Genomic DNA, 16,775 nt, shown 5'->3' on the forward strand with positions numbered 1-16,775 from the left:
AATGGAAATGATGTATAGGAAAAAAAGATGCATCGATAATCGTTTTATAATCACATCGCAGCCTCTGAATCCTCTGAATATATATATTGCTCTGAATATATATATATATATATATATATCGTATATACAATATTATTCTTCTATTTAACGGATTATTTACAGGATTACCCACCCCGTTCAATCGGATAGAAACTGTATTCCGAATGGCCTCAATCGGACTAGTCTATTCCGATTAAGCTATTGATTATTAATGGATTATCAGGCTGCATGTAAACGTGGCTACTGTGATATAAACCCATCAGGAAAACACAGAACACCTTAAGTGACCATTCTTAATCCACCAGGAACCAACAGAAACCTTTAATGGCTTATCTGAATTTTTCCAGTGGTGATGTAACTTCACAGCCCCAGAGTCCCAGCGTGTCTGGAAAACGAGGTTATCTGAAGTCATACTATGTACAAATAACAAGGTCAGCGACAGAACGCCGAGTCACAGCCCTGTGACCTCTCTGAAGACCAGAGTATGTCGTTAACTCAGAGATAAGAGCTGAACAGCGAACCTTGAGATGTTTGGACGTTTATCTTCTTTCCATGATAAAACCTTCAGCCTGACAGAGCAGCTTCACTTCATCAGCAGCGACTGACAGCAGCTGACTTCCTATACTTCTGCATCACCCTCAGACAAGATGCTGCTACAGGGGGTCTTGAGTAAAGACATGGTTCTAAATAGAACCATGAACATTCAAGGAACCATTTGCATGCTGAAATGGCTCTTTGAATGGAGAACGTGTTGTTTATGGTTCTGTATAGCACCAAAACGGGTTGATGTGAAAATCTTTTTTTGGTGCTATATAGAACCGTTTTCAAAAAAGGTTCTGCATGCATTGGTGAAATGGCTCTTCAGATTGATGGAGAATGTGTTGTGTATGGTCTTTATAGAACCTTTCTGAAAATGGTTCTGTAGAGCACCAGAAAGAGTTTTTCTATTGTACACAAGCTTGACACTGTAATAATAAAAGAACCCTTTTTGGTGCTACATAGAACCAATTTAAAAAAGGCACTACATAGAAACATTTGCATGCTTAAATGGTTCTTTGCATGTAGAAATTATTTTTTAGATTGACAGAGAATGTGTTGTATATAGTTCTGCATACACTTTGGTTCTTTAAGGGTTCTTTAGTAAAGAAAATGGTTCTGTGTAAAACCATGAACACTGGAAGAACCTTTTGCATGATTAAGTGGTTCTTTGCATGGCGAAATGGTTTTTCAGACTGATGGAGAATATGTTGTATATGGTTCTATATAGAACCTTTTTGAAAAGGGTTCTTCTATTGATACAGGCTTGATATAATGGTAGAAGAACCCTTTTTGGTGCTACACAGAACAATGTACAACACATTCTCCATCAATTTAAGCATGCAAATGGTTCTTTGAATGTTGATAGTTCAATAGAGAACTATTGTCTTTACCAAAGAACCATCTTTTTTGCTTGGAGAACCATCTTTTTAAGAGTGTAGAGTGAGTTGTATCTGTTTTTTTTGCTAGATAATGTAGAGAACTGGATCTTTTAGTTTCTGTTACTTCATTTGTTCCTACAAAAAAATCCTGTTCTGTTCTGTTATGTTTGTCTGATGTTAAGATCTAGACAGCGGAGCGTTCTGGGCTGATTCTTTCAAACGTGGGGTTGACTACTGGGTCAGAACAGAACCAGATCCCGGACAGCATCATACGGTTTTGCCTCGTGTCTATATTTGAGGAGCAATTCTGTTGTAAATGTTGTGGACCAACAATGTATTTGGGCCAGACTTGGGCCACGTCCATTTCTTCTACATACTTTGCAGCATTTGGGCCAGATCTGCCAGATCTGGGCCGAAGACCCAGTCGTATCCTGGGCCAGAACAAACACGAGGATGTGGCCCTCAAGTGGGCCCGAAAAATTTGGAAGTCTTTGTTCATTCACTGTAATAAAAAAATGTCGTGTGGTAACAAACACTTGCACTGTTTTTATTCAACTCAAAGAAATACTTATTACAACAATACAAAGCAAAACTTCAGTTTGATTGAACAACATTTATATTTTACAACCACAAAAACACTTTTCAGTTCAATTGCTGCCCTGTTTCACTGTTACAGTGTGTTTACATACTCAGCCAAAGAATAATAAATTAATAATGCAAAACATAAACTACAGAGCAAACTACAGAACCTTTTGTAGGTTCTCTTACAGTAATACAGTAAGAACTCTAGTGTTGTGTTTTTAATAGAAATAGTTTTTGATGAGATGTTTTTTCAGTGTTTTTTTGGCTGTAGAGCATTTTGTTTCTGCAGTGAGGGGTGTGAAGAGTGGTTTGGTGTGAAATGATTCAGATGTCTTTACAGTGGTGCTGATAGGAACCAGGGGTCGCCATGACTACAACACAAATGTAGACATTTTATTTACTATCCAGAACCACCAGTGAACCTACACGAGTCTTCTGAGTTTTCGATGATGGAAAATAGTGGAAAACCTGAAATAATAAGTTTTCTTTGAGGACTATTTTGCCTCACAACACCCTGCAGGTTAGTTATCCCTCCTCCATGAATGGATTGTAAGGCCAAAATCTTCTCAAAACTATCATAAAACAGTGTCTCAGACATCAGGCAGTGAATTCATAACCATTTCATGTAGTAACTTTCTGTGAGGGAGCTTTTAGAGGTGGACGTCTGGTTCCTATCACCACCACTGTGAACAATTCTGACTTGGTAAGTTTCTCTAGAACGGAGCGTTTCACACCAAACCACTCTGAACTACTGTGTTTACATCTCAACCACAGAATAATGTGGATATTTTTGAAAAACTGGTGGAATTCCCCTTTAAATCAGGGCTTTTAGGGCCCTAATAGCCCTGTGATGGGAAAACTGTCATCCCCTCCTTTCCATCCCCTTTCGATTCATGTAGCTATGTTTTATCACATGATATATCTATGATATTGTGTTGTTAAGACTTCAAACATATTTGAGATTCACAAACCAAGTTTATTTGGGTGCCTCGACCCAAGGTAAGGTGTCATTTGAACTCAATGTACCCCTTTAAATTTATTATAAATTTCTTTAGTACAATCCAACCGCAGAGGATAATGGAGTAAATATCCGTCCAGGATGTTCTTAGAGTACCCTTGATGTCACAAAAAGAAGATGAACTCATGACATCCCCATTATTTGTTGTAAAGAAAACTAGGCTATGATACAAGGAAGGTAAAAAGTGGGAAGGACCGAGGAAAGAACCATAATCTATGATGCACAAATCTATTTCTTCTTTTATAACCCATAACAATAGACTCAACCTTGACTGCCGAAGTCTCTGCTCCTCTCTGGACATGAACAAGCTCAGAATCAAGAGTCTCTGTGTCCTGGGATAAATGAGCTCTCCTGCTTGAGAAAAATAGTCCCATTGTCTGCAAGAAAATAGCTCCTGTGAAAGCCGTCTCACGCCCGCCTGCCTCGTCAAACCAAAAAAACGCAGAAAGGGACACTTGGCAAATGTAATGCACCACGCAGAAATGAAAAAAGACGAGAAGCGTCTGGCGAAGAACTGTGAGACGTTCTCCTCAGCTGCCCTCTGGTTTCTGGTGAGGACATGAGGACCACCATGCAGCGGTGCGTGGATCCTTGCTGCCTGAACTGCTCTTGCTTTTCCCGGCGTTCTCCGAATAGTACGCCATCTTAATGCGGTACATGTTGGCTTTGCTCTCGCAGCAGCCCATGGAGCTCAGCACCAGGCAGGCATCCTTCCTGAAGGCCTTGGTGAAGATGGCATAGAGGAAAGGGTTGGCACAGGAGTTGATGGGATAGAAGAGCACCAGGAGGATCTTGGAGTTGGTGACGGTGATGAGGGGCACTTTGAAGGCGGCGGAGATGGCGAAGAAGGAGATGGGTGCCATGCAGAGGAAGTCGGTGAAGATGAGCACGGCCATGCGCTTGGCGATCTTGGTGTCAGCGGCCCGCCCAGGCACCTCAGGGTGGTGCACGGCAGTGTAGATCCTCACGTAGCACCCGCAGATCACCAGGAAGGCCCCCACATTGAAGAGCAACAGGAGGATGACGTAGGCCTGGGCCACGATGGTCTCGATGTCCATAGGCAGACACATACTGACCTTGCTGTAGCTGCTGACGCCCACTAGGGGGAGCACGGCCATGACCAGACACAGCAGCCAACCTGCAGCCATGATGGCAGCAGCTTGGCGCAGACCGAGCCGACGTTCCAGCCGCAGAGCATGGGTGATCGTGTGCCAGCGTTCCACAGTGATGGTAGACAGCGTGTAGACAGACAGTTCGCCACCAAAGACGGAGAGGAAGCCGGCGACGCCGCAGCCCACTCCCGTCTGCCACTCTATGGCGTGCTGGCTGTAGTGGCCACGTGTCCGCAGGTCTACGGTGGCGATCATGAGGAGGTACACGCCGATGCAGAAGTCGGCAAAAGCCAGGTGACACATGAGGAATCGAGGGACGGTCAGCTTGCAGCGGCCAGCAAAGAACACGAGAAGAACCGTTAGGTTGCCGGCGATAGCCAAGATGTTGATGAACCAGATGGCCACCCGCAGGAACCCAAACCCAGCAATGTCCTCACAGGGGTTGAAGGCGTCTGCCTCTGGGCTGCAGTGAAGGACTGGCTTCGTCTGGCAGGAGTCCAGTTCTGGGTACTCGAAGTCTACAAAGCCGAAACGTCCTGACGTGTCAGAGGAAAAGGGATCTTCCACCGTTATGGAATCACCTGCATTTCTAAATATGAAAACGTAGAAAGAGAAACTCACAGCTTAGCAAATGTAAATTTTACAGCAGAGTTCCTTAAGCTGCTTTTCCACTGCATGGTACTGGCTCAACTCGACTCTATTCACTTCTTTTGGATTTTCCCACTAGGCAATCTTGGTACATGGTACCTGGTACTGGATACCATTTTGGGTCCCACCTTCATTGCTGTTCCAAGTGAGCTGAGCTGATCCCAAAGGTGATGTAAAAACGGTGCAGACTACTGATTGGTCGGAGAGAATCGCTAAACACCTGTGCTAACATTAGCTTAGGTTAGCGTCCCCTCTTGCATCGCCTTTGAGTATCCAGAATCGTCTCGTTGTCTGAAATATGATGTAGTTTTTCCCAAACTCTCCTGTTTCTTTCAGCAGTCTTTTGTCTCACTGCCATCAGCCTCTTCTGGACAAAATTCACATCACGGCAGTTTCATGTGGCATTGCTCTGACGACCAGTTACACTGAGGGGGCACTATATCTGCAGTGGAAAACGAAGTGGCTGGTACCAGAAGCGAGTTGAGTCCATGTAGTGGAAAAGCGGCTTTAGAGCCTGTTTGATATATTGGCTCTTATTCATCAAAGCTGCACACGGTTTTATTATTCATCAGTGTCATCTTGGGCATATCTACATGTTGGAGTGTGAGTATAATATTTTAAAAATAATAGCAATATGTTCAATTTATATAGCGCCTTTCTCAAACCCAAGGTCGCTTTACAGAGGCAGAAGAAAGAAAAACCTTCGGTGAGCAAAAAAAGAAAGTACTGAGAAAAGAGGCAGGTTTTAAGCTGAGCTTTAAAAGAGGAAAGTGAGGGACCATCACAAAGAGATTGTAGTAATGTAATGTGTTGCCTAGTTTGGGGGCCATGACGCTAAAAGATCTGCCCCCAGCAGTGACCAATCTAAATTTTGTGGCAGTATTAGAGGACCGAAGTGTTTGGGCAGGGCAGTAGAAGTGCAGGAGCTCAGCTAAATAGGCTGGTGCCTATGTAAAGATAGCACCTTGAGATTTCCAACTAAATGAAAGGTGCATTATAAATTAAATGTATTATTATTATGATTATTATTATTATTATTAGTAGTAGTATTATTAGAAGTAGTATGTTAGCAGCAGGAGTTTAAGCTGGATGTGAAGCAGGACGGGTAGCCAGTGTAACTGACATAGAATTGGGGTGATATGAGCTGATTTTCAGAGTGAGAGAGAATTCCAGCTTCTGAGTTTTGCAAATACTGAAAAAAGTTCAAAAGAAAGTACAGAATCTACTAAATACAAGGACTCCTGTAGAAGTTTTTACAGTTATACCGACTAAGTTAAGTGTGAAGTCAGTGGAATTTGCTATCACAGACCTGGCACCAATGCGTAAAATTTCAGTTTGATCAGTGTTTAGTTTCAGAAAGTTAGTCTTCATCCATTGTCTAAGGTCTTGAATACAAGATATTAGGGCAGGGGGTTGCAGGTTAGTGGTAGTCTTGATGCTGATATAAATCTGAATATCATCAGCGTAACAGTGAATATTCTATGACAGCAGATAATCTTAATAGCCTGAAAAATGCCTGATTTGCAATTAAACAACAAAATTACTCTCAAAAACATAAATAATCTAAAAAATAACAGCAAAAAAGAGAAAATAACATGATAATGCTAATAACTGTGCACACCTTGTACTACACAAGCACATCACTCTACAATTTGGAAAAAAATCAACAACATTTTTTAATTTCATATTTTATCCTTTTCAGTCATTGTAGTTCTCACACTTTAAAGTTATTTAAGCTCTGGCCAGTAGGTGAAACAGCTCACCTGCTGCTGGACCCCAAACTCCGCCTATGAAGACAACCATTGGCTCATGAGCTGCTGAACACTTTTATTTTATTGGCTCGCTATTGAATCGTCTGCAAGAATTAGGGCATTGCAAATTGCTTTGTACATAAGGTTCTCATGCAGGGACACTTGTTTCCACTGAAGCTGATTCAGAATGATCAATGAGCTGACAGTGATTCGATTTAATTCACCATTCATTGTTTATTGTATATAAAAAATTATTTTCGCGAATTAAGACAAGACAGTGCATTGATTCGATTAACCGTCCATTATTTTTTTATTTGAATCAAAAATTAATTTAGCAAAATAAGAATGATTTCATGAGTTGACAGTGAATTAATTCAATTCACCATTCATTGTTTTTTTATTTAAATCAAAAATGAATTCTGCGAAGTAAAAATGATTTGATGAGCTGACAGTGAACCAATTTCATTCACAATGCATTGGTTGTCGCTTTTTATTCTATTCAAGGCGATCCAAAAACAATGATTTGATTCAGCGATTCAGGCAACTTTAGGAATGATTTTGATTAATAAAAGTATTGATATAGTATAATAAACCAAAAGGCTCTCCCTGCTATTTAACTACTTCAGCATTGTTTATTGCAACAAAGCTGCTTCCAATGGAACACAGCCTAAACAGGCTAAACTGAGACGTCTCTGGTGTGGTTGAGCTAAAGTCTAATAAAATGAAATTAAAACCGAACCAGGCAGCTATTTGGTTTATATGTTGCTTTTACTAAAGATCCCTTGAAGAACCGTCTTTTGAGAGTGATATTGTTGCTTGATCAACTAGACACGATGTTATAGTGAAGCAAACAATTTCATCTCTACCAGAAATATGATGCCAAAGTTCTATATTAATGCTTACGTAGTTGACAGACTCTGCTCTTCACAGTATGAAGATCCGTTTCTCAGTGCTGAAGATGGAGCTTCCCTGTTGGAAGAAATAGAAAATAAATACAGCTGCTGAAGAACATCTCCCAAAAGTGTTAACAATGATATGGTTTTACCTTTGAAAGTATTGTGCAAAAGTCAAAGACACCCTTCATTTATTTTATTACAGTAAGTACACTTTTAGTGTCTGGAGCCTCACTGAGAAACCATTAAGACTCAAAGAACCATTTGCATGCACAAAGGGGTCTTTGCACAGCGAAATCGGTTGATGGAGGATGTGTTGTATATGGTTCTATATAGCACCAAAAAAGGGTTCTTCTACTGTTACATTGTCAAGTTTGTATCCAACAGAATGGTGCAAAATAGAACCCTTTTCAAAAAGGTTATGTATAGAACCATATATAACACCTCCATCCATCTGAAGAACAATTTCACCATGCAAAGAACTGTTTAAGCACGCAAATGGTTCTTTGAGTGTTCATGGTGGTTCTTTGCATGGTAAAAGGGTTCTTCAGATTGATGGAGATCGTGTTGTATATGGTTCTCTACAGCACCTAAAAGGGTTGTTTTATTGATACGTTGTCAAGTTTGTATATAATAGAAAAATGATTTTTGGTGCTATAAGAACCCTTTTCAAAAAGATTCTATATAGAACCATATACAACACATTCTCCATCAATCTGAAGAACCATTTCAACATGCAAAGAACCACAATGAACATTTTAAGTATGTAAGTATGTGTATGCTTATGTTGAAATGGTTCTTCAGATTGATGGAGAGTGTGTTGACGCATGCAAATGGTTCTTTGAGTGTTCATGGTTCTACATAGAACCACTGTCTTTACTAAAGAACCCTTGAAAAACCATCTTTTTTTAGGAGTGTGGTAATGAAGTGATGAGCCACTGAATGGTGAATGATGAATGGGTATTTAAAGGAACAGGAACCTGTGGGCGTCCCAGCTGAGCAGAGCGCAGCAGTGGCTGGGGTAGGTGAGCTGAGCTTCCCTCAGGTTCTCCAGGCTCTTCAGGGGAGGCAGCCTCTTCAACGAGAACGCCGAGCGAGCCACCAGCTTCTGAACTGACTGCATTCCGACAGAGGGCAACGTCTCCAGAGCTGTGGAGGACACGTCTCTGCAACACAGCGACAGTGCAGTGAACACAGCTTCTTCATATACAAACGAAGAGAAACTATAAAAGCAGATGATAATTCAGTAAATCAACTCCTGCATAATCAACAGGCTCTACATGAAGGAAACATGCATATTAGGGAGACCACTGTCTCATTTATTTTCCAGGCAAAGCAGTCATTAAGTACAAGTTATTCATTTTCACTGGATATTTCTGAGGAGATGAAACTGATTAAAGGCTACAGAGAAAATGTGTTTCCTAACAACCACCTGGAAGAGCTGGTCGACCCCAACACTGCCCCCATCAGATAAACAGCACTTAAAGCTTTCATCTCTGAGAGAGAGGAGAAAATCAAGCTGATCAGATCTGAAAACATCCACAGGTGTTTCTGTCCATCCTTCCACTGTGAGAAGACGACTCAGCGCTGTGGGTCTGAAAGGATGTGTAGCTGTCAAGAAGAACCTCACTGAGAAAAGGAGACGGACACATCAAACAAAGAAGCTGAACGATGGACTGACCACCCCAGAGTCCAGACCTCAACACCACTGAATGTGTTTGATTACTTCAGAAAATGATCAACCAGCTTCTAAGACTGAACTTTGGAGGTGTGTCTGCAGATTCTTTGAGGAACTGAAAGTGAGTCTCCTGAAAAGAATGGAGGCTGGAATAAAGGGAGAGAGTGACTCACTGACTCACTCAGCTGAGAGTAGAGTTAGCTGCTGAGGCTTTTTGTTAAATATGTGTTGTCTGCTATTTTTCTGATGCTGTAAAATGAATAACTTGTAACTAATAGCTGTTTTGACTGGAAATGAAATAAATGAAGAGTGCTCTCTGACTTTTGCACAGTCAGATTTACTCTTCTGCTGGACAGCACTTACAGTACAGTAGGGCCAGCAGCTCCTCTAAAGGCCTCTCTGTGGATTATTTGCAGGTTTCGGTTGTTCTTCAATATTCTAAGAAAAGGAAAATGATTGTAAGGTAAGCATAACTGCTTATCTGACATGTTCTTAGCAAAGGCACAAATGTAAATTTTAAAAAAGGCAATATTTACAGTATGTCTATTTTTGTCCCGTTGAAGGCATGGCTTTGTATTTCTCTGAAGCCGTTGTTATAAAGGTTCCTAGAAAAGAGAAGAAGAGCAGCAGCGACATCGTTAACACAAATACTCGCTCTAATATTAACTTCAAGTAGATTTACATACTGTTTGATCTGTAATTCTTTGTTTTTAGCCAACATACAGTATCATCATAAAAGACTGGGCTTGTTCTTCTAAACGCTTTAGACTGCTCCTGGAGACCATCTCATCCTGCATAGTGTAGTCCCAAGTTAACTAAGGCTGGGATTTACTACAGCATAAAATCCAGAGATATTCATACTGTCCCAAGCCTAAAGGGCAATTCCACCTTTTTTCAAAATTTCCGCATGATTAAATGGTTAGGATGTAAACAGAGTCGTTCAGAGTGGTTTGGTGTGAAACGCTCTGTTCTAGAGAAACTTACTGAGTCAGAACTGTTCACAGTGGTGGTGATAGGAACCAGACGTCCACCTCTAAAAGCTCCCTCACAGAAAGTTACTACATGAAATGGTTGTAAATACACTATTATTACAAGTAGTAGTCATATTAAATGGTCATGAATACAGTTATTGCATGAAATGACCTGAGGCCTGACACACGTGGTCATTCTCTTGATCTGTTCATATCTTCTTAAACTCTCCTTTAAAGGCTCGTCATATATCATGATCCTCATATGTTTCATATCTAAATGCTCCGTTATCTTCATCACTACTTTCCAAAACCACTGCAGCAGCTTCAGCAGCTGTAAACTCTCTGCACGCCGTTTCACATGAGTCTCCGATGTGGACTGAATGAAGGGTTTCCGGCGTGATGGTCAGTCCTTAGTGATTTCCTGAGTGTCCGTTGGTCAGGTTTACACAGAATGTAGACGGACACACCAATCCACCAGTTCCACACGGTGAGAGGCAGATGACGTGTATCTCAGCCCCTCTTCATAGGCTCATAACTCCGGATGTGAGTCTCGTATGATCTCATGATAAGATGGAATGGAAAGGGCGACTCTACAGATTCAGGAAGTGTTTGAACTGGATTTCTGTGCTGGATCATCACAAAGATACAGACGCAGCTTTTCAGTTTGTTGACGGTTTGACAGACACTATGAGATACTCACATTGTGGTGTCTTCACTTGTCATTCCACTGAAGGCATTCGGTGGGACTGACCGCAAGTGGAGGTTGTCACAGATATCACTAAAACAGAGGCAAACAAAGACAGTAACGCGTTACTATCATTACACTGTCGACCATACAATACATGACTGAATGTTCTGGAACCTTATTTTTCTCCCACTCTCATTTTAGTGTTGTGTAAAAAATATATTCAACACGTATTTATCATATCAATACATTTTTGCAACGTATACAAATAGCAAAAAACATTTGTTTGTTATTATATTTTTTCAATTGTATATAGTTTTAACAAAAGGTCACAGATGTAACTAAATACACATGAGCTGAATGAACAGTACTGACTTTACATTAACCATGTACGTCTGCAGTCAGACTCTCACACACAATGTACTTCACATAAACAAGATATCAGATCATAACTGCATTTTCACAGAGTATCAATACCCACAACACTCGCTTCTGTCCTGTTAAAGGATCATTTGAAGAAGGATTCTGCCATTGTTAAGATGTCAAGCTAGTACACACCCTTTTTGGTGCTATATAGAACAATTTTCAAAAAAGGTTCTATATAGAACCATGTGCAACACATTCTCCATAAATCTGAAGAACCATTTCACCATGCAAAGACCTACTTAAGCATGGTTCTATATAGAATGCATGGTTCTAAACCATTGCCTTTACTAAAGAACCCTTGAAGAACCATTTTAAGAGTGTACATACCTATAAAGATGGTTATATAAGGGTTGTTTAGTAGGAACGCTCAAAGAACCCTTTGCATGATTAAAGGGCTCTTTGCATCATCAAATGGTTCTTCAGATTGATGGAGAATGTGCTGTCGATGCACACTCAAGAAACATGGTTCTTCAAGGGTTCTTTAGTAAAGAAAAGAGTTCTATATAGAACCATGAACTTGTCTTTTTAAGAGTGTGCCGTTTGCCACGAGCTTCACTTGTTTGCCGTCTATTTTTCTGGCTGGGCCAATAAAACCACGTGACTCAGAACTCACAGCATGAACGAAGCTTCGAGAGACGAGATGGACGTCAGGTCAGGGAACGCAGCTATGCCAGTGTTGGAGATGCTCCTGTGGAAATGAGAAGGAGTGGAACGTATCAGAACCCAGATAACACGGTCAACATCAGCAGGATCCCGCCTGTCCTTCAGGATGGTGTCGAACTTAGGCTGGAGTTGTTTGTGTTTAAATGGGGGCTGTGAAGATTAGCAGTGGGTCCTTGGAATAAGAGTTAAGTAGACTTTCGTCTAAACACTTCAGCTAATCACACACGAATCAGGCCAGAGTGAGAAGGAGAGAAGCAGGTCTTCCTTTTCTTGGTTGTTTACACTGAAAAATTTGTCCTGTTTTTCACATCATCTATTCACCGTCCAGTTCAGTACGGATTTTAACTGCCCTCGTCCACTCAGTCTCGTCATTTCCCCTCGAGGGAATCCCTGACACCTCATTAAGGGCTGTTTCTTTACTGCATTAGCTCAAGCGAAGTTTATTAGATGAGCCCTCGGAGGGGCGAGAGATCCAGTGTCGACCTCAGCAGCACAACCTGCTCAGAAATCACTGCAAACCGATATGGAAAAAATATATATTCCAAATGTATTTATCAAATATATTGCAATATATGAAAATGGCCAAAACATGTATGTCTTAAATATCTATTTAAAATGTATTTATTTGTGTTTGTTAGTATATTTTTCAAATGTTTGTGGTATTATTACACAACAGGTAGTTCCGGCCACGCAAGCTGATTGGCTGAGAAGCGTTCTAACTGTGCTGTTATTTCACCATAACATCACAGGTTTTCACCGTTGCAAAGCAACGACTTTGCCAGCTGTAGGAGACGCTCAGGCCATTTGAACGTTTTTACTTCTTACTTTGCCACAAACAGAAAATGGACACTTTTAAGATCACATTTGACCGACAGCCGATTTGGTCAGACTCTGAAGATGAGACGACACTAAATTCCCAAACTGTCACCACTGAGCAGCTTTTCAGTCGGCAGCTGAGACAGAAGAACAGCTGAACAACCTGGAATCAGCCAGAAATGAACCCAACACCATTCGCCAAACTAAATGGGCTGTAAGATGCTTTACAGACTGGCTGGAACAAAACAACATTAATACTGATCTGGCAAAAACTGACAAAACTGAGCTGAACTTGATATTGCAGCAGTTTTATGGCTCAGTCTGATTTGGTCAGACTCTGAGGATCAGACTACACGTTTGGCGAATGGTATTGGGTTCATTTCTGGCTGATTCCCACAACACTCGCTTCTGTCCTGTTAAAGGATCATTTGATCAGATTTAAAATGAAGATACTGGAACACAAATTCATTTCTAAAGGTATCAGACAGTGAAGAGCATCAGACAGGATTCTGGATATTTTCATGCATTTTCAAATGGATTTGATAAACACATTTACAAACATTTATTTTTGTATGGTCCATTTCTATGTGTAATATTTCCCCATGCATTTTAAAATAAATGCATTTTAAAATATATTTGGTTAATATGGCAAAATATTCTGAAATGCATTTTAGTGTTTGGAATGTATTTCAGCATCATGTATTTGTAAAGTATTTCAAATATATAAAAGTATATGTCCATAACATTTTTTTCCATATGGGCGAGTCTGTTTGAATGACTCGTTCCTTGCTAATCACTCCTCCCCTTCTTCTGAGAGTGGCCACTCGTGTAACGCAGATGTGACACATGTCTGGGTGGTGAGTCGAACTCAGGGCCTCAGAATGTTCAGCATTCTTTAGGAAAGTCTCCAGCAGCTGGAATTAGGCAAAAACATTTGCACCCCTGAAATATGACGGAAAGCTTTTTCAGAAGACATAAAGCACTCACAGATATCTCAGCTTGGGAAGGTTACTGAAGGCCCGCTGGCCGATGTGAACCAGGCTCCGCGTGTTCTGGATCGATCTGCAATCAAATCATAGTTGGTGGTTCAACAATGAACTGCATGTCTTTTTATAAAGGAATGTGACACCATACTAGCACACATGATTCACACATGAGGAGCATCGAAATCCACTGCAGAAAAATACACTCTCTCAGTGAGTGAAAACATCTCAACACAGAGAATATATCTAAAATTTCTCATTGTGAGATTTTTGTAAGAATATTATAAGATTATTTAACTAATTTCAGGACATTTTTTTTACTTGTTTTAACTCATTTTGTCTTATGAAAGTGTCTTATTCCACTCGCAGATCATTTTACTTGTTTTTTTAAATTAGCAAAATTATCTTCATTATTTCTCAAAACAAGTTAAAATGATCTGCCAGATAAAACTGCTTAAAAGATGTAAAACTGTCCGGAAGTGCAATAATCTTACAACATCCTGACAACGATCTCAGAAAGAGAAATATTAGATATATTGTCTGATTTAAGTTGTTTTCACTTGCTAAAATATCACTTTTTGCAGTGTATACAGAACCAGGGGCACTCGAAAACCTTTGGCAAGATTACAGGGTTCTTTGCATCATGAAATGGTTCTTCATATTGGTGGAGAATGTGCTTAAGATGGTTCTATATCAAAACTTTTTGAAAAGGGTACTTCAATTCAGAACAAATCAAGCTTGCAATAGTAAAGGAACCCTTTTGGGTGCTATATAGAACCCTTTTGAAGAAGATTCTATATATAGAAACGTATGTAGCACATTTATGCACATTCTCCCTCAAATCAGATCATGATGCAAAGAACCCTGTAATCTTGCAAGAGGTTTTCGAGTGCTTATGGTTCTATATACAGCCATTTTCTTCACTAAAGAAACCTTGAAGAACCAGTTTTTATAAGAGTGTACAATAAAAACACAAATTAATATTGAAAATTTAGTGGTGTGAGGGAGCTTTAGGCCGGTGAGGTCCTGTTAACCGATGTATTCATTGTTAGCCATGATAGCATGTTTTCCTATTGCTAAAAATGTGCTGACTGAATTGTTTACCTTCTTGAAGCAAAATGTCTTTATTAAGGTCAACTTGTGTCTCAGGAGAAATAAACCAGATCTAAATATTGTACAAATTCAGTGATCACTAATTTCCAATTTATTTCTCCTAAAAGCCCCCAAAGAGGAATTCCACCTTTTTCAAAATTTCTGTTTGGTTCACTGTGTGAGACGTAAACAGAGCCGTTCAGAGTGGTTTGGTGTGAAACGCTCCGTTCTAGAGAAACTTACCGAGTCAGAACTGTTCACAGTGGTGGTGATAGGAACCAGACGTCCACCTCTAAAAGCTCCCTCACAGAAAGTTCCTACATGAAATGGTTATGAATTCACTGCCTGATGACTGAGACACTGTTTTATGATAGTTTAGAGAACTTAAACTCCATTCATGGTGGAGGGATACATGCAGGGCGCTGTGAGGCAAAATAGTCCCCAAAGAAAACGTATTATTTCAGATTTTCCACTATTTTCCATCATCAACATTCCATGTAACTCAGAAGACTCGTGTAGGTTCACTTGTGGTTCTAGATAGTAAATAAAATGTCTATATTTATGTTGTATGGCGACCCCTGGTTCCTATGTATGAAATAATAAGTTTTCTTTAGGGACTATTTTGCTTCACTATCCTGAGTGTACCCCTCCATTTTCATAAAACTATCATAAAACAGTGTCTCAGTCATCAGGCAGTGAATTCATAACCATTTCATGTAGTAACTCTCTGTGAGGGAGCTTTTAGAGGTGGACGTCTGGTTCCCATCACCACCACTGTGAACAGTTCTGACTCAGTTTATTTAGAACAGAGCGTTTCACACCAAACCACTCTGAACGACTCTGTTTACATCTTAACTGTTTAATTATGGAAAAATATTTTATGATTCCCCTTTTTATGAGATCAACACAAGCATTTTATTGTAAGAAGGTGATAAATGAGAGAAGCATTTCAGCTTCAGCACTTATAGATCACTGAAAGAGCTCTGAGGTGCAGTAGAGAGTTGTGAAATACAACAATGAAATCTAACACTTTAATCATGTAAATATTATTCAGCTAAGTTCTGAGTTGTTTCTCAGAAGCCGAATTTCAGAAACAGGAGGAAACGGCTTAAGTGCAACTCTGTCTAGAAGATATAAACAGGATTAAGAGGAGATCGCACTTAAAATCTCTCTCTTCTGGGTTGTTTGTAAATCATGTTGAGCGCCCTGCACTTGCTCGCTGTCCCAGCTCCAGGATGTTTCCTGCCCGAGGTCTGACTGACCTCTTGTTCTGCTGTGTGAGTTGTTTTGTGTCTGTTCTGTGTAGATTCGGTCTGATTTCTACATATGAAGACGTAAAAACACGTTGCGGCTGGTCTTTAAGCAGCACTTACATCTCTGAGAGGTTGAGGAGGTTGTTGAAGGCTTGAGTCTCAATGCTCTCCAGAGTGACGCTCTGAGCAATTTCTCTAAGAGAATGAGATAAAAATATTAAACATTTACAGCATTTATATCTGAAATAACATTAAAACCATCTCCTTGTCCATTTCATCAGCTCCACTGACCATATACACCGATCAGGCATAACATTCTGACCACCTCCTTGTTTCTATGCTCCACTTACTATATAGGTGCACTTTGTAGTTCTACAGTTACAGACTGTAGTCCATCTGTTTCTCTGATACTTTGTTAGCCCCCTTTTACCCTGTTCTTCAGTGGTCAGGACCCCCATGGACCCTCACAGAGCAGGTACTATTTGGGTGGTGGATCATTCTCAGCACTGCAGTAACACTGACATGGTGGTGGTGTGTTAGTGTGTGTTGCGCTGGTCTGAGTGGATCAGACACAGCAGTGCTGCTGGAGTTTTTAAACACCTCAGTGTCGCTGCTGGACTGACCAAACAAAAATATCCAGCCAACAGCGTCCCGTGGGCAGCGTCCTGTGACCACTGATGACAGACTAGAGGATGACCAACACAAACTGTGCAGCAGCAGATGAGCTATCGTCTTTGACTTTACATC

At 40.5% G+C, this 16,775-nt stretch overlaps 1 protein-coding gene across 1 annotated transcript in view; it reads right to left on the reverse strand.

Moving 5' to 3' along the window:
* Positions 1–3,587: 3,587 nt before the first annotated feature.
* The window catches only part of lhcgr (luteinizing hormone/choriogonadotropin receptor), a 31,094-nt gene continuing 17,906 nt past the window's right edge, over positions 3,588–16,775 (reverse strand). Inside the window, exons 3-11 of the mRNA XM_036573540.1 lie at positions 16,149–16,223; positions 13,688–13,762; positions 11,835–11,909; positions 10,811–10,888; positions 9,676–9,744; positions 9,503–9,577; positions 8,442–8,627; positions 7,472–7,537; positions 3,588–4,758 (exon numbers count right to left, since the gene is read on the reverse strand). Coding sequence (XP_036429433.1) covers positions 3,588–4,758; positions 7,472–7,537; positions 8,442–8,627; positions 9,503–9,577; positions 9,676–9,744; positions 10,811–10,888; positions 11,835–11,909; positions 13,688–13,762; positions 16,149–16,223 — 1,870 coding nt within the window. The remainder of the gene's footprint in view (positions 4,759–7,471; positions 7,538–8,441; positions 8,628–9,502; positions 9,578–9,675; positions 9,745–10,810; positions 10,889–11,834; positions 11,910–13,687; positions 13,763–16,148; positions 16,224–16,775) is intronic.

This window comes from Colossoma macropomum, unplaced genomic scaffold (assembly GCF_904425465.1).
Source record: "Colossoma macropomum unplaced genomic scaffold, Colossoma_macropomum, whole genome shotgun sequence".
Lineage (NCBI taxonomy): Eukaryota > Metazoa > Chordata > Actinopteri > Characiformes > Serrasalmidae > Colossoma > Colossoma macropomum.